Here is a 21,571-nt window from a genome sequence, read left to right on the forward strand (position 1 = left end):
CCTTTGTGCTCACCTTTCTTTAGAAATAAATCAGTAAGGATTATAATTTTTTTCTCTTTCCTTTCTTTATTTTCTTTTACCTGACCCCGATTTCCATTTCTTTGGGAAAGACGTGACTATCGTGCTCCAAATTAGTGCTCCAAATTAGTGCTTAGCAGTCACTCAATCAGTCACTCAGCGTTACTGTTTTGGGGAATCCATGTGCAGCGGTGGAATAAACCATTTTGTGCCTTCTGTAAGGGGTGACAGTGAGCCTCCACTATTTATTTATATACAAAGATCAGCCAATTCAAAAGGTATTTACCACATTATATACTTGGAAACAAAACACAACTTTTCATTCCAGGCTTTGAGGGCCCCAATGGGGTGTTGTCCCCCCACTATGCAGCCCCTGTGTGCGTGGGTGAAATACGTTACCCGTCAATAACTGGAGCGGTAGCGCCTCCAGGTCTTCCAGACCTCTCAGCAGGTCCTGTGCTGTGGCCTTTCCTGGTCTTCGATGCTGCCACAGCCGCAACATCTTGTATTTCTGCATGGCCACATTTCTCTCTTCTGCCTTGATGTCATCCAGATCTTTGGTCTTCAGCTCCAGGTGGATGGCCGCCTGCTCCCACTCCTTTCCCAGCGTTTGGGCCACCTTCAGGAGCTCCTCATCAGTCAGATCCCGCCCTGCCGAGCGGGTTTCATTATCTCTGGCTGGAAAAAAGACAAATACAATCCACATACAGGCAGGTCAAGTTCCACCTATCGCGATGATGACTCAACAAAAATGTCCACTTTAGAAATGGGTGTGAGGGGTTAAGGTGAGGGTTACCAAACTATAAAAGGTATCCTGTCCCACTAGCATCAACACCAATGAGCCAAGGACCACAGCAGCACTCAGTAAAACACTTAACCTCCCAAAAAAAAAGTTTGTAGCTGCGTCTTCACTATCGTCTTGTCGTCCCCAAGTGCTAGGATATGGAAAAGGATTGTCAGTCTTTCGATGAAAACCATGCACAAAATCCTTCCAAGTGTGAAGTTGCATTCCACACAAATGTAATCCTGAGTGGACGATAATGAATCACTGGATCCCAGTGGATTAAAGTACAAAGAAGCTCCTCTCTTGTCAAAACAAAGGCGGCACTGACCGTTTCTTTAAAAAGTACATTTAAACCTTCATACAAACTTGGTTCCCCACAACATCTCATCAATAAGATGTTTGTTTGATTTAGTAAAAGTGCAATACTTTTCTTTAGGGTTGCCAGGATATGCGATACTAGACGTGCCCAAATAACCACAACTTTTCCTACGATTTGAAGGTTGTTTATTCCTCTTCGTTATCAGATGATTTGAAAAGCACTGTCCTTTCCTCCAACCAGTCTTTATTCATTCATAAATCATTTAAATAATAAATCATCAACAAACTATTCAAAATTGATAATCAAATGCAAAATATCCAATAAATCATGTAATCATGTAATTTGGCTATCTCAAAATATGCTACATTAAGTCCACTTTTCCATAAGAATAAGTAGTTTCTGGTTATATAGTTATACTGAGTCAAGTGAGATACGATCGGTGAGGTGTTCTGTCTTGGGCCAGTTCGGTCAAACGTTGTCCGTTGTCTGTGCTCTAAATGTAGCCTATATCAACAATGTTTGGAGGCCTACTAGTTGGCCCAATGTTTTAAGTACAGGTGGGTAGGTATGTACTGCTATGCATTTATAAGGTGTAAAACCAATCTGTACATCGATCATACAGCAAAAGTACTTAATATTACAGTCATACACCAACTGTAGTAGGCTGGGCTACAACTGTGATTGTTTATTAATAATTCAAAAAAAAATTCAGTCAGGCATAGCCTACACCAAAATATCAAAAGTCATTGATTTACGGATGGATATGCAAAGTTTCAGTATAGCAGAGGAAATCTAGCTCTTTGTCAGTGGTGTTTGAAAAAGAGCTAGAGTCAACAGTAAAGCGTTATTTTTTATTGAATGGGTGTTTAAGAGACCAAATTGAATGAATTTGAGAGAGGGGGAGATTCTGTTTGGAAGGGCTTGCTCAGGGTGTGAATCCGGAGGGGCAGGGGGAGAAGGACATGTGGCCATTCACCACATTTTTTTTGTTTGCGAACGTGACTGTCTGTCAAGGAGTACTTAAAGCAGTTTGCGTATTTGTTGAATTTTATGTACTCACATTATTCCTGCACTTTTGAGGGTGTATCTTCATTGTTAAAGCAACCGGTCGTTCTCGCTAACTTACGCTGTTTAATACTCTATGAAAATGGTGAGGCTGGATATTTCAGACTGATGAACTTGAGCATTGAACTCACGTAAACTAAAGCTAAACTAGCATTTGTCCGAAGGCAGTACATTGAAAAGGTATGGTGTAGCCTACTGATGGTCTCATTAGTAAAGCCCACACAAGCAGCAACATGTTTAGATCCCCTTTCACCATGTTGTAGGAGGCTTCTGATGGGTAGGCAGGGTTGATCATACCATGAATATATCAGACTTATTCATTACATAGCAGTTATGTTATTGTTGTTATATGATATACTTTCTATCTGGTGAGCGAAACATGACATAGAGGGTTATGCAGGTAGAATAATTTCAACTCAGATTTCAACTCACCGTGCATCCCGTCCATGAACAGCTCAGACTCGGACATTCTCTCACTTCCGCTGTCTGTAGAAATACAGAAGTCCAAAATAATCTGAGCTTTCTAGAGAGGTTTTGGGACATGCAAGTATGATTGTTGGTTTTATCCAAGTGCATTTAGAGTTGTTTGGAGATCAAACATTGGATAACAATAGCTTTAAAACCATATCAGTGGTCTCCTCTTCCTCTGAGCGAAACATGACATAGAGGGTTATGCAGGTAGACTAATTACGGCTAAAACTAGGAGATTTCAACTCACCAAGCTCAGAGTCGGGCATGCTCTCACTTCCACTGTCGTTAGACAGTGGAAGTAACGTCGTTGGACGACGTTCCAGATCTTTCTTTGCATACAGGTATTCTGAAAGACAAATCAATAGAATTTGCAAAGTGCATTAAAGGTCCCATGACATGCCACCAGGTGTGTGATTAGCCGTTACAAGCCGTTTGGGAAATCTGCCCCTTATGACATCACAGGTGGGCGTGTCCACCTAGATGTGTGACGGATAGATGAGCAACGATCTGGTAGACTGATCTATCCAGCACACATCTAGGTGGAAATGCCCACTTGTGATGTCATAAGGGGCAGATTTCCAAAACTGCATGTAACGGCTAATTACACCACACCTGCTGGCATGTCATGGGAAAATATATCAGAGTACAAATATAATTGTTCAAGGGTTTGTTCAAAATTGCACAAATAACCCAAATTAATTCTCAATATGACCTGGGCAGGTTTTTCATGTAAAGTTAAAGCCTACATGAAGTACACTGTTAATATATGTAACATGACTGTATAATGTATAATGTTTGTCACGTTTCATGGAATTGATCATGAAATTGAGTGAAAACACTGCAGCCGTAATCCACCAAAACAGGCTGCAATGTGATCATTTGCAAATTAGCACTCCAGTTTTAGCAGTCAATCAATCAGTCACTCAGTGTTACTGTTTGGGGAATCCACGTGCAGCGGTGGAATAAACCATTTTGCGCCTTCTGTAAGGGGTCACAGTGAGCCTCCATTATTTATTTATATACAAAGTTCAGTCACTTGAACATTTCATTCAGCCAATTTAAAGTTAGTAAAGACATCCTCATCCTCATCCTCATCGTCGTCCGCTTATCCGGGGTCGGGTCGCGGGGGCAGCAGCTCAAGCAGGGGGCCCCAGACTTCCCTTTCCTGGGCCACATTGACCAGCTCTGACGGGGGGATCCCGAGGCGTTCCCAGGCCAGTGTTGAGATATAATCTCTCCACCTAGTCCTGGGTCTTCCCCGGGGTCTCCTCCCCACTGGTCGTGCCTGGAACACCTCCCAAGGGAGGCGTCCAGTGGGCAACCTTACCAGATGCCCGAACCACCTCAACTGACTCCTTTCTAAGCAAAGGAGCAGCGGCTCTAATCCGAGTTCCTCCCGGATGACTGAACTTCTCACCCTATCCCTAAGGGAGAAGCCAGCCACCCTCCTGAGAAAACTCATCTCGGTTAGTAAAGACATGAATTACCCCATTGGGGCCCTGGGTATCCAGTCCTGCTTTCCCCCCACTATGACGCCCCTGTGGGTGAAATATGTTACCTTTCAATAACCGACAAGTCTCGACCGGTAGGTCCTCCAGGTCTTCCAGACCTCTCAGCAGGTCCTGAGCTGTGGCCTTTCCTGGTCTTCGGTACTGCCACAGCTGCAACATCTTGTATTTCCGCATGGCCACAGTCATATGTGCTGCATTGATGTCATCCAGATCTTTGGTCTTCAGCCCCAGGTGGAAGGCCACATGCTCCCACTTCTGTCCCAGCGTTCCGGCCACCTTCAGGAGCTGCTCATTGGACAGTTCCTGCCCTGCGGAGCGGGTTTCTTTGTCTTGAAAAAAGCCTAAGACAATCCACACACAGGCAGGTCAAGTTCCACCTTCTGATGATGTACCACTCAACAAAAATGTAGATATTACCACTTTAGAAATGGGTGTGAGGGGTTAAGGTGAGGGTTACCAAACTATAAAAGGTATCCTGTCACACTAGCATTAACCCCAATGAGCCAAGGAACACAGCAGCACTCAGTCAGGCATGTTCCAATTCCAAAAGACTAGGATATGATAAAGGACCATCAGACTTTCAATGAAAACCAGGCACAAAATCCTTGTTGTATTCCACACAAATGTAATCCTGAGTGGACGATAATGAGTTGTAGGAGGCTTCTGATGGATAGGCAGGGTTGATCATAACATGAATTGATCAGACTTATTCATTGCATAGCAGTTATGTTATTGTTGCTATACAATCTACTTTCTATCTGGTGAGCGAACCATGACATAGAGGGTGATTAAGGTAGACTAATTACTCTTAAAACTAGGAGATTTCAACTCACCAAGCTCGGACCAACTCTCAATTCCGCTGTTTGAGCACCCCATTACTCCAGTACTCCACGGATCAAGTTCAGGACCATGCTTTACATATCCTGAAAGACCAATCAAAAGAATTATCAAATTGCATTAAATCGTTTTTTGTACAAAATACTGAAATGTCACATCTAACTTCCACAGATTACTTCTTAAACATTATTGTGTCAGTGAGTTCAAAATTGCACAAATAACCCAACATACAGCCTACATTAAGTACACTGTTAATATAAGTAACATGACCATTATGTATCATGTTTGTCACGTTTCATGTAATTTATCAAAGTCGAGGAATCAAGGAATCAGAATGTATTGTTAGTGTAGAATTATCTGAAGTATCAGCTGTTCATAGATTTGGATTGAAAGAGAGTTAAAGGAAACTTCGGGATTTCTCAACCTAACCTCAACCCAATGTTCTGATCATTTTGGGTCTAAGTGACTAATGCGGACAGTGATTCTTAAGATCCTTCCAGTATTGAGTGAAAACACTGCAGCCGTAATCCACCAAAACCGGCTGCAATGTGATCATTTGGGGCAAAGCGCCTGTCGATGTACGTCCTCTAAATGTGCTTGTTTTACCACTGACCGGCTCACATTATATTTTACCATTATGGAACGGATCCCTACAGAAAAATTTTACTTGTTTCTTTATCTTTCTTGATCACTGTCTGTTTGTTATTGTGTCCATCCCGGTCTGATCTATTATTAATTGATCTATTTATTATTCATCTGCCATTACAACCAATGTTGGGGGCTCCCCAGGGTTGTGTGAGTTCAGCTATGCTTTTTACGTTCTACTAGGGATGTAACGGTATGAAAATTTAACCTCACAGTTATTGTGACCAAAATTATCCCGGTTTTCGGTATTATCGCGGTATTTTTATCACTCAGTGTTACTGTTTGGGGAATCCACGTGCAGCGGTGGAATAAACCATTTTGCGCCTTCTGTAAGGGGTCACAGTGAGCCTCCATTATTTATTTATATACAAAGTTCAGTCACTTGAACATTTCATTCAGCCAATTTAAAGTTAGTAAAGACATGAATTACCCCATTGGGGCCCTGGGTATCCAGTCCTGCTTTCCCCCCACTATGACGCCCCTGTGGGTGAAATATGTTACCTTTCAATAACCGACAAGTCTCGACCGGTAGGTCCTCCAGGTCTTCCAGACCTCTCAGCAGGTCCTGAGCTGTGGCCTTTCCTGGTCTTCGGCACTGCCACAGCTGCAACATCTTGTATTTCCGCATGGCCACAGTCATATGTTCTGCATTGATGTCATCCAGATCTTTGGTCTTCAGCCCCAGGTGGAAGGCCACATGCTCCCACTTCTGTCCCAGCGTTCCGGCCACCTTCAGGAGCTGCTCATTGGACAGTTCCTGCCCTGCGGAGCGGGTTTCTTTGTCTCGAAAAAAGCCTAAGACAATCCACACACAGGCAGGTCAAGTTCCACCTTCTGATGATGTATCACTCAACAAAAATGTAGATATTACCACTTTAGAAATGGGTGTGAGGGGTTAAGGTGAGGGTTACCAAACTATAAAAGGTATCCTGTCACACTAGCATTAACCCCAATGAGCCAAGGAACACAGCAGCACTCAGTCAGGCATGTTCCAATTCCAAAAGACTAGGATATGATAAAGGACCATCAGACTTTCAATGAAAACCAGGCACAAAATCCTTGTTGTATTCCACACAAATGTAATCCTGAGTGGACGATAATGAGTTGTAGGAGGCTTCTGATGGATAGGCAGGGTTGATCATAACATGAATTGATCAGACTTATTCATTGCATAGCAGTTATGTTATTGTTGCTATACAATCTACTTTCTATCTGGTGAGCGAACCATGACATAGAGGGTGATTAAGGTAGACTAATTACTCTTAAAACTAGGAGATTTCAACTCACCAAGCTCGGACCAACTCTCAATTCCGCTGTTTGAGCACCCCATTACTCCAGTACTCCACGGATCAAGTTCAGGACCATGCTTTACATATCCTGAAAGACCAATCAAAAGAATTATCAAATTGCATTAAATCGTTTTTTGTACAAAATACTGAAATGTCACATCTAACTTCCACAGATTACTTCTTAAACATTATTGTGTCAGTGAGTTCAAAATTGCACAAATAACCCAACATACAGCCTACATTAAGTACACTGTTAATATAAGTAACATGACCATTATGTATCATGTTTGTCACGTTTCATGTAATTTATCAAAGTCGAGGAATCAAGGAATCAGAATGTATTGTTAGTGTAGAATTATCTGAAGTATCAGCTGTTCATAGATTTGGATTGAAAGAGAGTTAAAGGAAACTTCGGGATTTCTCAACCTAACCTCAACCCAATGTTCTGATCATTTTGGGTCTAAGTGACTAATGCGGACAGTGATTCTTAAGATCCTTCCAGTATTGAGTGAAAACACTGCAGCCGTAATCCACCAAAACCGGCTGCAATGTGATCATTTGGGGCAAAGCGCCTGTCGATGTACGTCCTCTAAATGTGCTTGTTTTACCACTGACCGGCTCACATTATATTTTACCATTATGGAACGGATCCCTACAGAAAAATTTTACTTGTTTCTTTATCTTTCTTGATCACTGTCTGTTTGTTATTGTGTCCATCCCGGTCTGATCTATTATTAATTGATCTATTTATTATTCATCTGCCATTACAACCAATGTTGGGGGCTCCCCAGGGTTGTGTGAGTTCAGCTATGCTTTTTACGTTCTACTAGGGATGTAACGGTATGAAAATTTAACCTCACAGTTATTGTGACCAAAATTATCCCGGTTTTCGGTATTATCGCGGTATTTTTAAAAGTGTGTTCAATATGTTCAGAAAGCACTGATAGGCCTACGCAAACTGAAATAGTTTTTAAAAGTGTTTATATTTATTTATATATTTTATAATCAAAAGTGCAACTTTTAACATCAAAGGAACAAGGGTTCAGCATGTAAACAGCTTATTTGTCAGGAACATTTACAGTAGTGCAGGTTTAATCCAAACATTCAAGACATAAAGAACAATATGTAAACAATTACTCGCTCTCCGTCTCCCGCCGACGCTTCGCGGTGGTCGCCGTGACAGCGACCTCCTCCTCTCCTCCGCCTTCCCCCGCTCAGCGCCCGGCTACAACCGATAGTGGGAGTTATTTTGTACTTTGACTCTTGTGTATAAATACTACTACGACGACGGCGACTACTACTACTTAAGACAGAGAGATCTGGGCCCCGTTTCCCGATAACGATGGATCCATGCTCGTACGATCCATCGTACGATGGATCTCATGATGCATCGTTAATTTTAGGGGAGCGTTTCCCGAAACTCATCTTAACATGAACGCATGTGCTCTGCTCTTACGACGTCGTAGGATTGTAGCTGTCTACTGACACGTTGCTGAAATGGGCTCAGTAGGAGGGGGAGACGCAGGATTAAACTATATTTTGTCAAGGCCATCAAGGCCAACAGCAGAGTAGCCTACGAAAAGAATAGACTAAGATGAATGCTACAAATATTAAAACACAATTGATTTGGTCTAGGCCGACATATGCTATATCAGTCCTAATCCTTCTCGGCATTTTCTCCCCTGAAATAATTCCATATTACAAAAATAAAAAATAGCATGTGTCTGTGTGACAACTATAGCATTTATTTAAATGTGCTGATTTCTGAAACATGCTTTGCGCCGCAAAGAGGGCAGACTTTCTCTGATTCCGCATAAGGTTTCATTCATTCATTCAGTGATTGGCGCACCGTGCACTCTCTAGAAACTTTGGTGTCAACGTTAAAAATCCAATGTTCCATTAATTCATTATCATTCAAACGCAGAGGCATTGACACGGCTATTGCTGTTGCTGGTCTAGATCGATTCCTGCCAATATTGTTGGGCAGGGGTATGATGGTGCGGGCAATGTAAGCGGGAAAGGCACACATCGCAGCACAGTTTCCCGCAGCAGTCTACGTTCACTGCAGAAACCACGCTCTCAACTTGGCGATTGTGCACTCCACTAAGGTCAGGGATGTTCGTAACTGTCTAGACACGGTCCAATAAATAGTGAACTTCATCACAGCCTCACCTACAGTGCTTTATGGCAAACAATCGCAACAAAAAATGCCTGGAGAAATGATCCGACACCCGCTGGTCTCAGCATGTCTTCTGTCATTGATCAATATGAGGACATTTTAACCACAATGGTTCAATTAAAATCAGAGGGAGACAGCAAGTGCCGCTCGCAAGCGACCTCCCACACGAGCAATGGAATCATTTGATTTTATTATATGCCTTGTGATAGGGTTGCCTTGTGACGTGGCGTTTCATCGGTAGGCCTACATTTCTTTTTGGAATTTTAAATTGCTGCAATAAGTTATATTTTTGTTGACTTCTAACATGTCTCTGTCTTTGCTGTTTAAATCTAACAGTAGTCTACGAGTAATATATATGCGGGAACCACTGTTTTTGGGGTATTGCAAAATAGCACCAGCTGGACATTCAGTGGTATTGGATGACGTGTTTTAATAAAACACATCCAATACACGGAATTTCCAGCTGGTGACTCCACTGAGGCTATAGTAACGATACATCCTAGTGCTCTACGAGTACCCCTGTAGCCGTTGTTAGCTACGAGGGTTTTAACGACGTTGTTACCTAACGATGCTTTCGGGAAACGGTCCGAAAATTCTGCGATGATCGTACGACGGTTTTAACGACGTCGTTAGGCTAACGATGCTTTTGGGAAACGGGGCCCTGGTTAATTTCCCCGCACATCAGGCTTGAGGGAAGCCCAGGCTGATCATCTGCTGAACTCCTATATAACGGAGTTAGTAACTGAATTACTCTATAATAAAAGTAACTAGTTACCAGGGAAAGTAATTATTTGCGTTACTGTAAAAAAAAAAAGTAGCTTTGTAGATGCGTGCGTCGTTGTGGGATGCTTCATTAAATTAGAGTTGCTTACAACGGATGTCGACAAAGTCTTTGCTCCTGGACATAGTGTTCACTTTACATGCACATTCTTGCCTTTGACCTCAATGAATTTGAAGTAGTGCTTATATCTCCACCTTGAAAATGCCAACTTTTCATCGGATTTCTCCGGACTCGCCATTTCTACTGCTTCATCGAATCTGTTCGGTGTTTGTGTGTGCGTGTGCGTGTGGCACGCGTATCCACGCGTATGGCTTGTGTGTAAAAACACTGGCTCCGATTGGCTACCATGAAACACAACTCTGCCTTAGCCAATCATAATCGCTTATCTTGTTGTTATTCTACTTCGTTTAAGAATGCTTGATTCTGATTGGCTGGGAGGAGGGCATTAACCCGGCAGGTTGCCCGCTGACTGAGCACAGCGTCATCAAATAGTAGATCAATACACCACTTGTATTTTTTTTCTATCACAGAAATTTAAAACATTGTAAAAATAAACCTTGTTTAAAAAAGTTTCTAAAATGTGTCGGAAATCTATCGGAGGGTCAGTCAAATAACTACGTTATTAAACTAGTGATCAGATACAGCCTTGTGTGGTTGCTATAGAAACTAATAAGTTACAGCTGAGCTAACGTTATTCACCGTAGTTCTAAAGGGGACTACTTTTTGAGGGAGATGAACTCAAGCAGAGTATACATTTAATAAGCATGCAATACGAATAAGAAAAAGCAGAATTATTAAAGTATTTGAATTGTTTTATTATGTTAGCAAGCAAGAAGTAGAATAAACGGGATAATCACCTCAAGGCAGGGCGGCTCGGTGATGGCTTACCGTCCACTAGCCGGGCATATCAAACTGTTTATTGCCCTGCCTCTCGGTGATTATCCCTTACTTAACCCACCCGGTCTCCTCCGTTGTGTGTGCAGCCAGGGGTGCATTCGGATTACACAGTTTATTCAATCAATTCATAGTAACGCACCTCATTTAACTGTCAGTAACGGTAACGGCGTTGTAACGACGGAAAAATTTATTAGTTAGATTACCCCGTTTCTGAAAAAATAACGGCGTTACCTAAAGCTGTTATTTTAAACTGCGTTATTACAAACACTGCTCGGATGAAGCGCTGGGAAGGATGTAAGCACACGGTTTCCACACCGCGGGTGAGGTTATCCACCGCGATAATAATTTTATTTGAAATGAAAACGGTAATTGTTATTGACAACATTTTTATCGCGGTTTACCATTACACCGGTAACCGTTACATCCCTATGTTCTACACAGATGATTGTCGTACAGACACAGCAAATCAATTTATAATAAAATACTCTGACAATACTGTATTATTAATTTTGTTGAGTAACTCCGAAAAACCTGAGGTTCACCATCTTGTTGTGAACAAACTGGTCGAGTAGACAATAATGCACTTCTGATAAACACCAAGAAAACAGAGGAGATTGTATTTGGCTCACTACCTGACTGTCATTCAGTTTCTCTTGTCATCCATCAAGAAAAAACAAGCGGGTGTCCTCATTTAGATACTTGGGGGTAACCATAGACCATCAGCTATCATGGAAAAACCACATAGACAAAATTTGCAATAAAACTAAACAAAGAATCTGGTTCCTCCGCCGACTCAGATCTTTCGGAGCAAGTCAACAAATTATTTTATAATTTATTTTTTTGTAGCTGTGATTATGAGTGTTTTACAGTACTGTAACACCACATGGTACAAGAGTTTGCTTCCAGAAACTTTATGAATCAGCCTACCATAAAAACATTCTGAGTTCGGCTAACATTTCCTCCAACCCCAACCACGTCCTAAACACAAAGTACAACCTGCTACCATCAAACTGGAGATATAGGGTTCCAACATTCAAAAAGGTTAGACTGAACCACTCTTTTGTTCACCAGCTGTTTTGGAAATCTGCCCCTTATGACTTCACAAGGGGCAGAAAGTGGGCGTGTCTACCTAGATGTGTGCTGGATAAATCAGTCTACCAGCCTACCCAGGGGACTGTAGCAAACGTTGCTCATCTATCCGCCACACATCTAGGTGGACACGCCCACCTGTGATGTCTTAAGGGGCTGATTTCCAAAATGGCTTGTAATGGCTAATCACACCACACCTGGTGGCATGTCATGGCACCTTTAACAAAATTCATGACCTATTTTGACCAAAGGGGGGCCTGACAAATTAAAGTGGGGGAACCACAGGCTGGCTGCCTCCTGCTGTCAAAGCAGAACCCAATTTAAATTCATAGGTTCAGTTGTGCTTTGGAACACAAAACATTTTAGATTTGGTGTTCAGGAAAACGATTAAATAGATCCATTTTAGTCTGAATTGTTACAAGTGTAATACCGGGTAGCACAACACTTGGATGGGCTGGACCAGATTACTTTCGCACTATCATGGTCCTCAATAGTTAGCTAGCGTACCTCCTGCTCTTACGATACGATACAACTTTACTAATCCCCTGTAGGAGAAATTTGTTAAACCACTAACTTCTGAACCACCTTGATTCTTTAGTGGATATTTTTTGGAGAAATAATCCATTGTGTCAGGGCTTTAACACCTGCTTTTGCAACCATTGATCAACTCATTTTTTAATCCCTGCATGACAACTTAATGAAGACTTAAGTCATGTGTTTATGACATATGTTCTAGACTTTTGCCGTCTTTGCTCTCATAAGTTTGGGAACCACAGGCTGGCTTCCTATTGCTGCAAAAGGCCTAACGCCTAGGTGAGCAACAGGGGAAATAGGACTCAATAGCCAGATTCAGGAAGCAAACATCTGGGTATAAAGAATGGTCTTTACTAGAAGATAGGACAGTAAACAGGAAATCAGTTGGAGATCAGGCAAATCCGGCAGGGAGAAGGTAAAGGCATAGTCGGGAGTAAATGGGATGCTGAGTAAATGCTGGGACGCTTGAAACAAAGCGGAAGGGAAACACGCTGTCTAATACACTAGGAGGGGAATGTTAACGAGGGACAGGTGAGATAATTAAGGTGAGGGACAATCAGAGATGAGAGAAATGTAAGGACAGGTAGTGAAATAATCAATGTAGAGGGTGAGACCCTAACCCAATTTAATGCATTAGGTCAAATTTGAGATTTTGTGTTCAGGACCATGATTCAATAGATTAATTTGAGTGACTATTTCACTTCCATGTGTAATACCGGGCATTCAACTCACCCATGAATTTGCCACTCCCCTCTACGCTTGGCGAAGGCAAGGATGGCTCCGCAGACCCTCTCCCGGTCACCCACTTCATAACTCTATTTACAAATCCTGAAAGACAAATGAAGAGAAATGGCAAATATAACTTTTTTTTTAAATACTACATTTCTCTATGAAGGATCCTCTACAAAGTTCTACGACTTAACATCTGAAGCCCACAGATTGAGACCTTGAAGTCAACAGGTGAGCAGAGAAGGAGTCAATGGAGGAGACATAATACTGGAGTGATGCGTTCATTATGGAAAGGATCCCTACAGAGAAATAAAACTTGTTTCTTTACCTTTCTTCATCAAGTGATGACATAGATCAATATGTTAAGGATCATATAAGACAAATAACGATTAAAAACAAAAGTTTTGGGTTCACTGGCTCAAAGTATATGTACAACACACACCCTGTATAGTGCAAAACAAAAAAGAGTTGAGTGTGAAAGTGAGTGAACTTCTGATACCACAGACAGTGAGGAGATAAACATGAACTACAGGAGTTACACCAGGGGCCGTATTCACAAAGCTTTTTATCTTACCAGGAGTGCTCCTAACTCATGCTAAAAGTTTTTACGTAGGAGTTTTTTCTTAAAAGTAATTCACACAGCCGCTGAGACCTACTCATACTAAGGATAAATCACTAAGAGTGAACTAATAAACTAAAAGTGAACTTATGGTAGTTCACTCTTAGTGAACTAAAGTAGTTCACTAAGAGTGAACACGTTGACGCAACGCAAGGGGGTTACGGACCCCTTACGTCCTTGCGGACCCTCCTTGCGTCCACCGCAAGGCCCTGACGTGAGCCTCCCAAAAATTGTAACCTTGCGTCGAGGCAACGCAGCCGCAAGGGCTGTGATTGGTCTGCTAACTACATTATTTCCGGCAATACGCTTTGTATGCAAAAAATCAAAGGCAAACCATGTAACTTTTGCCTTCATAGCCGTAACCTTTTTTTTACTCGCTAGTAATTGGTAAAAAGTGGAGACGTTTTGTATTCGGTCACCATAGACTTTGGATGTAATGACCAGAATGGACAACGACGACCAACTAGCAGCCTATCTTCTGTTTTTGTTGCACATTGTTTGAGTCGTATTCAGCTTTCAAGTTGCGAGAATCCATACCATACCATAATCAAAACTAGCGGTAGACCAATTGTAAAGTAATAGCATGCTCCTAAGACAAAGACCAACACGTAAACCCGACGCAGAACCATAAACGTTCACGACTACGTCAAAGCGTCTGCGTGGTCCTTGGGTTGCGTGAACGTGGGACCATAAAGATCCATTAAAAGTAACGCCCCCTTAAGAGTAACGCCCTTTTACGTCAATTCTCGTGCAGTTTAGAAGTGGCCAGTACGGTGATTGGTTGTTGAGTGCCGGCGGTCTCTGTGAAACTCATTCGCAACTTCCCACAAACGAGCCCACTAAATCAACAAAAAATAAGGAAAAAATTTGTAGCCTAGGCTACAAATGAAGTCATATCAAATAGTTATGGACAGTGCAGTTAACAGAATACACGCATGATGCCAAGTTTGTGCAGACCACGATAATGACATTGTAGGCTATGCACGTTAAAAAGAGAGAGAAAACAAACAATAAATGAAGAGAAAATGAAGAGAGCTCCGGCGATTTTTTATAGTTCAAATTCGCTGTCAATCAAACGGCAAGTCCGTCTTTCGCAGACCCTCCAATCATCACGCAGAAGCCCATAGTCCAGGCCAGCCCACTCCTCCATTCACCCCCAGAGACGCTGAGCGTCCGTGGGATGGACATAATCGCAGCATTATCCAATGACCGTCGACTTTCGACGCACTAAAAAAAGCTGTTCTATGCAGCCCCATCAGGCATGTGCAGAGGGGGGGCTATGGGTGCCCGAGCCCCTGCCCTTTTCCCTCTGAAGGACCAAAGTGCCCTTTTGAGTGGTCATTTAAATTTTCAATGCTTTGTAAAATTACACATGAACAATTAAACATTAACATGTGAATCAATTATTCGAAAATAAAAATGTCTAAAAGCAATAATATAGAAGTAAAGTTTGTACTTTGTAGCCTCGTTTAGCGGCGCTCAGTGCACTGCTGCCGCTGGGTGACGTCATAGGCTATCAACGTGACCTTTCACAATTTGCCTGCCTGCAAGATGCGCTTGTTGTTTTAAGAGACGGTACAACGCAGGGTAAGATCACTACAGAGTCAGACACAGACAGTTGTTTCCAAAACCATTAAGTTGATAATGCTAAATAAACTAACAGTTATCTCGTTTTGTAGTGTCATTTTGAAGTATAGGCCTATGTTTGCCAGCAAAAGCTTTTCAACAAGCATCATTTTAACTGACCTGTGAAAGTGGCTACCACTCGGTTTATTTTCTATAGCCTACCAGCTAGCTATACAGCTAACCTATCTGGGAAACCTTTTGAAATTGCAAAGGGAAAGCATACATCGTTATATTGAATCTGTGTACTCTGTAGTAGGCCTAACTACTTGGCCACATGACATGGCCAAATCCGTTTCATGTCACATAGTTTGATGTCAGATTGTTGCATTTTGGATGGATAATATTTGTGTGAACATAGTCTGATGTAAGGCTCCATATTTCATTCTAAGGTGTACAGTATTGTGGATTTACTATTATGTTAAATGTCATATTGCACTTTCTATAAACAGTATAGTTTGAATACTGTATCTTTACATTTTGTTTGGACAAGGGTTGCATTTTTTTGGATACATTTTGTGTGAAACTCTAACTTGGCTCCGTATTTAATTTTAAGGTGTACAGTATTGTGGATTATGTACAATTTGATATAGCCCTTTCTACAGTATTAATAATGTATGTAAAATTACTTTTTTTTTGCACAGTTGCATTTTTTATTCATGTGAATGTAGTCTGAAGTAAGGCTCCATGTTTCATTTTAAGTTGTAAATTTAAGTTAAATTGTTGATTTAGTATTTGAAGTGTTTGAAAAAGCGTAATTCAGTATTTAAAATAAAAATGACATATATTGTTAAAAGAAATTTATTTGCATGTGCCCTTTTTTGAATTTGAGCCCCTGCCCCTCAAAGGGTCTCTGCACGTCCCTGTATGGGCTTAAATTTGTCTCATTAATATCTGTAAACGCACAGATGGTGATCTACAAATATTTTTGATTTGCACACGTGTTTTGCTATCCACAAATACAAATTTATAATTTGTAACTTGTATTTTGGTTTTTACATACTTGTAAATATATTGTGTTTTTGTAAATACACAATTTTCCATTTGTAAAAACAAAAAGCCATTTGCAAAACTGAAAATTCTGCTCGTGAAGTGTGACTCAGCATTTGTGGATCATTACTCACGCACGCGCATCTCTTTCCTCACTTACGCATTTTTGAGACACTCTTGTCGAAGATCCGCACAGATCCACAAGCAAATAGCTCGTGATTCGCAAGTGGCCTGCCCTACTCACAAGTAGGTGGCAGTGTTGTTGTATGCATACAAATATTCCTTCCACAAACACAAATTTAGGATTTGTAACTTGTGTGTTGGTTTTTACAAATAAATGTGTATTCGTAAAAAAAAAGGCATTCGTAAAACTGAAAATTCCGCTTGTGAAGTGTGATTCAGCATTTGTGGATCATTACTCACGCACACGCATCTCTTTCCTCACTTACGCATTTTTGAGACATTCTTGTCGAAGATCCGCACAGATCCACAAGCAAATAGCTCGTGATTCACAAATGGCCCGCCCTCCTCAACCAGTAGGTGGCAGTGTTGTTCTATGCATTGATGTAGCTATGGTTTGCACTGAGGCAACCTGACATCGTTGAAACATCCTTAGCGAGACCGAAAAAAATAAATCAATTATCAAACTAAAGATCAGACACATTCACTGACTGAAGATTATGCAAGTTAAAAGTATATTTTTCGCTAGAAATGTTATTAGAAACACGTTTAATGGTGAATCTGCCCTAAAATATTGCATTTCCCCATCAGATAATAAAGACTACGTAAACATTTCACCAAATGTTGGGAGAATGTCTCGCCCCCTGTTGGTGCTATTCCTCCATTCATTTAGATGGGCGGAAGAAAGCGTGTACTCTTCACGCTTTGATCAGGCAAGACGTTACACGTACACGCTTTGCGAGGTGGACCAACGTATCTATTTCACGCTTTGGCGTGATACCGGGTTGCTCCATCTTCAGCCATGGTTTTACAGCGAAATCGAAAGTCCGCTTAAGCAGAATGCAAACCATAGCTACATCAATGCATAGAACAACACTGCCACCTACTGGTTGAGGAGGGCGGGCCATTTGTGAATCACGAGCTATTTGCTTGTGGATCTGTGCGGATCTTCGACAAGAATGTCTCAAAAATGCGTAAGTGAGGAAAGAGATGCGTGTGCGTGAGTAATGATCCATAAATGCTGAATCACACTTCACGAGCAGAATTTTCAGTTTTACGAATGCCTTTTTTTTTTTACGAATACACATTTATTTGTAAAAACCAACACACAAGTTACAAATCCTAAATTTGTGTTTGTGGAAGGAATATTTGTATGCATACAACACTGCCACCTACTTGTGAGGAGGGCAGGCCACTTGCGAATCACAAGCTATTTGCTTGTGGATCTGTGCGGATCTTCGACAAGAATGTCTCAAAAATGCGTAAGTGAGGAAAGAGATGCGTGTGCGTGAGTAATGATCCACAAATGCTGAATCATACTTCACGAGCAGAATTTTCAGTTTTACGAATGCCTTTTTTTTTTTACGAATACACATTTATTTGTAAAAACCAACACACAAGTTACAAATCCTAAATTTGTGTTTGTGGAAGGAATATTTGTATGCATACAACAACACTGCCACCTACTTGTGAGGAGGGCAGGCCACTTGCGAATCACGAGCTATTTGCTTGTGGATCTGTGCGGATCTTCGACAAGAATGTCTCAAAAATGCGTAAGTGAGGAAAGAGATGCGCGTGCGTGAGTAATGATCCACAAATGCTGAGTCATACTTCACGAGCAGAATTTTCAGTTTTGCAAATGGCTTTTTGTTTTTACAAATGGAAAATTGTGTATTTACAAAAACACAATATATTTACAAGTATGTAAAAACCAAAATACAAGTTACAAATTATAAATTTGTATTTGTGGATAGCAAAACACGTGTGCAAATCAAAAATATTTGTAGATCACCAGCTGTGCGTTTACAGATATTAATGAGACAAATTTAAGCCCATATCCCTGAGCCCTATTGAAGTGGATGGACGCTGAGCTTCAACAGGCAAATGCAGTCGACCTGCGATAAGCAGCTGATTCTGAACAAACTCGTCTTCGAGATGGACGTGTCCTAACGCATTTTTAGTCAATGAAATAACACAACAGTATATATTTGACCATTTAATTTTGAAATTTTAGGGGAAGCTGAGCTTCCTTTGCAGTCTTAGAGAAATCGCCACTGATCATGAGACATGACCTGTTGCTACATGTTGCCATTCAGGAGATCTCCCTGAGTGTGTGTGGTGATGGCTTGTCCTGTCCACATTTTTTGCTCAATGTGCAAAGGGTGTGCCAGCCTCACTCAGCCCCAGAATGCAATCAGTCTGACTCGGTCCAGGTGAGGCTGCCTAAACCAGCCATCATTCTCTATAGGGAAATGTTATTTTGAAAAACTGAGGCATTTCCCTTTGCTTGTGCCCTTTTATACGCAAACGGTAGCCTGGAAATCCAGACCCAGAAAGAAAGAAAGCTGTAGGGTATGGCAACGAGTAATGAGAATGGCCCAACTATTATAAAGGTTTAATATTTAAGCAATAGATCACGACAGGCTGTGGAATGTGCTCATTATACCAGTTAAGGGGCGTTGTCCGTCCCGACGCGCAGCGGAGGGACGGCGACCCCCTTAACTGTGGTAGCCTATAATAGCCTACAACATATTTTTAGGCTTCAGTGAACTATGCTATTGCTTTTATAGGAAAAAAGATTATTTGTGAATACGGCCCCTGGATCTGAACCCAGTCCACATTAAGTAATGTTCAATAGCACAGACAGACCACTACAGTAGACCCTACAACTAAACTCTGACCACACTGATCGATCGCAATACTTCGGAAAGAAAATGCATATCGCAACATACATATAGGAGGGTAACACAACAAAAGGTAGGCTACTTTAAGACAAACTCGGCTTACCTGCCATACTTTCGATTTCACGTAAGTCGAAAGTCGTTCGGATGCAATATGGACCAATATCATCTACTTTTCTGTTGTTTACGTTTTTAAGCCAAACTTCCTCTATCTTGCAGGGTGGGGTGAGGGGCTCCTTCCCGTGACGTAATTCCCCGTCTGTTGCAGGGCGCTTCTCTTGGGGTTGTGCTGTCACGGTGCTCGGGGTCTCTGCACTTCAAATGAGACTGGGGTCGCTGCTGTGGCGCAACTATCTGTAAGCAGGTAGGCCTACTCCAGTCGCTTACGGGCCCCGACCAATTAGGGGGCCCGGTCAATCTTCAGAGGGCTCCACCCACCCCAGCGACTTCATCTTACCGCCCGGGCCCTGATTCAGCGCAACGGCATTTCAGAATGTTAGTAAACAATAGCCGTAACGACACTTCCGGGTGGCAGAACGAGCGGCTACCACTGACCTGAAGCCATCCAGCCGGCTGTAAACACAAATAATAATAATAAATAATAAATAAATAAATAACAATAAAGACTATGTCACACAGTCAACAAAACATTGTTGTTGATCTGAAGTTGAAACGATGACGAAAACTATATATATATATTAATATAATATAATATTATATATATATTAATGAGACGTCCCGTAGCACCCCGCAAGAAGAAAATCATTAATTCAAGCCATTTACTCTGTTTTCTCGATCGTGGAAGGGTTTGTTTACTAGTGGTGCCAACGGAGAACGCATCGGCTTTTGCCACCCGGAAGAACATAGTGTGACGTCATGGTGAATTGCCGTATAGAAATGTCAACAATCAACAATCCTAATCCAGTCCGCCCGCAATCCAACACACCCCCTCCCCCCGTCAACAATCCCGTCCGCCCACATCCTGCTTACGGGCCCGTCGTTGGCTTATTACGCCACTGGGTCGCTGCTACATTAAATACACACTTTGTGAAGCGCATCCCACGGTAACCCATTATCCAGGAGATCCGTCACTCCGGAGCACAGGGGAGATCCTTGAGGTAGAGGTAGATAAACCGCATTTAACACTAAAACTTTAAATAAGAGAGTTCGAGGAGACCGGAGCAAGAATGACAAAAGACTTTATTTTTACTCGCGAACAAGTAAGAGCAAAGCCGAGTTGGTTTGACAAAGAACTGGAGAGCTAGTCACGGGCCCCTCCTTATATCTCCCTTTCTGTCCATCGAGGATGTTGTTATTTACAATATCTCCTGCACACACCATGTTTACAGGTACGACACTAGAATGGGGTGTCCGGCTTGTCCTTGCCCCTAGACTAGCCTCAGGTCACCCTGATCCTTGACCTCTATGTTAGTGGGCAAACACAGATAAGTTAATCAACAGACCTTATGGCACCCTCCATGCCACAGTTAAAGAGGAGTGGTGACTTGTCTTCTTAAGCTTTTCTTCACCATTATTATATTTATATAGCATATAGGCCAGATGAAAAGTATATGTTAGCATAATAATGTAAGGTAAATTTTCTTCCATATCCTCTATTCCAGTGGTTCTCAAACTTTTTATACCGTGTACCACCTCAGAAAATATTTGTCTCCCCAAGTACCATCATTAGGAACAATGTTATAAAATATAACAAACTACAGTAGCGTAGGCCTGCGGTCCTATTCTGCTACACACAGAGTGTGTGTGGTGATGGCTTGTCCTGTCCACATTTTTTGCTCAATGTGCAAAGGGTGTGCCAGCCTCACTCAGCCCCAGAATGCAATCAGTCTGACTCGGTCCAGGTGAGGCTGCCTAAACCAGCCATCATTCTCTATAGGGAAATGTTATTTTGAAAAACTGAGGCATTTCCCTTTGCTTGTGCCCTTTTATACGCAAACGGTAGCCTGGAAATCCAGACCCAGAAAGAAAGAAAGCTGTAGGGTATGGCAACGAGTAATGAGAATGGCCCAACTATTATAAAGGTTTAATATTTAAGCAATAGATCACGACAGGCTGTGGAATGTGCTCATTATACCAGTTAAGGGGCGTTGTCCGCAGGCCCGGTTCTACGGGGGTGCATAAGCATGCATTGCACCCCCAAAAAAATTGTTTGCACCCTCAATTGAAAAAAGGAGGGAGTGAATTATTATTTTTTTTTTATAAATATGATTAAAAAAAATAAAACACTTGCTCACAAAACTAATTGTTCCATTAAATACCGTTGTTTGCTGCATTTATTTTGTTCACTAAACCGATAAGAACGTTATTAT

The 21,571-nt window shown here is 41.7% G+C and overlaps 1 protein-coding gene across 1 annotated transcript in view; it reads right to left on the minus strand.

Moving 5' to 3' along the window:
- Nucleotides 1-19,612, minus strand: part of LOC311341613 (uncharacterized protein) — a gene marked incomplete at its 3' end in the record, with an annotated part of 34,760 nt that extends 15,148 nt beyond the window's left edge. Inside the window, exons 1-10 of the mRNA XM_084466428.1 lie at nucleotides 19,348-19,612; nucleotides 13,152-13,247; nucleotides 6,938-7,027; nucleotides 6,152-6,445; nucleotides 5,002-5,091; nucleotides 4,216-4,509; nucleotides 2,905-3,003; nucleotides 2,619-2,672; nucleotides 897-953; nucleotides 418-696 (exon numbers count right to left, since the gene is read on the minus strand). Coding sequence (XP_084322554.1) covers nucleotides 418-696; nucleotides 897-953; nucleotides 2,619-2,672; nucleotides 2,905-3,003; nucleotides 4,216-4,509; nucleotides 5,002-5,091; nucleotides 6,152-6,445; nucleotides 6,938-7,027; nucleotides 13,152-13,247; nucleotides 19,348-19,354 — 1,360 coding nt within the window. The 5' untranslated portion in view covers nucleotides 19,355-19,612. The remainder of the gene's footprint in view (nucleotides 1-417; nucleotides 697-896; nucleotides 954-2,618; nucleotides 2,673-2,904; nucleotides 3,004-4,215; nucleotides 4,510-5,001; nucleotides 5,092-6,151; nucleotides 6,446-6,937; nucleotides 7,028-13,151; nucleotides 13,248-19,347) is intronic.
- Between the last annotated feature and the right edge of the window lie 1,959 nt (nucleotides 19,613-21,571).

This window comes from Micromesistius poutassou, assembly GCF_964030765.1.
Source record: "Micromesistius poutassou genome assembly, chromosome: 4".
In the NCBI taxonomy this organism is placed as follows: domain Eukaryota; kingdom Metazoa; phylum Chordata; class Actinopteri; order Gadiformes; family Gadidae; genus Micromesistius; species Micromesistius poutassou.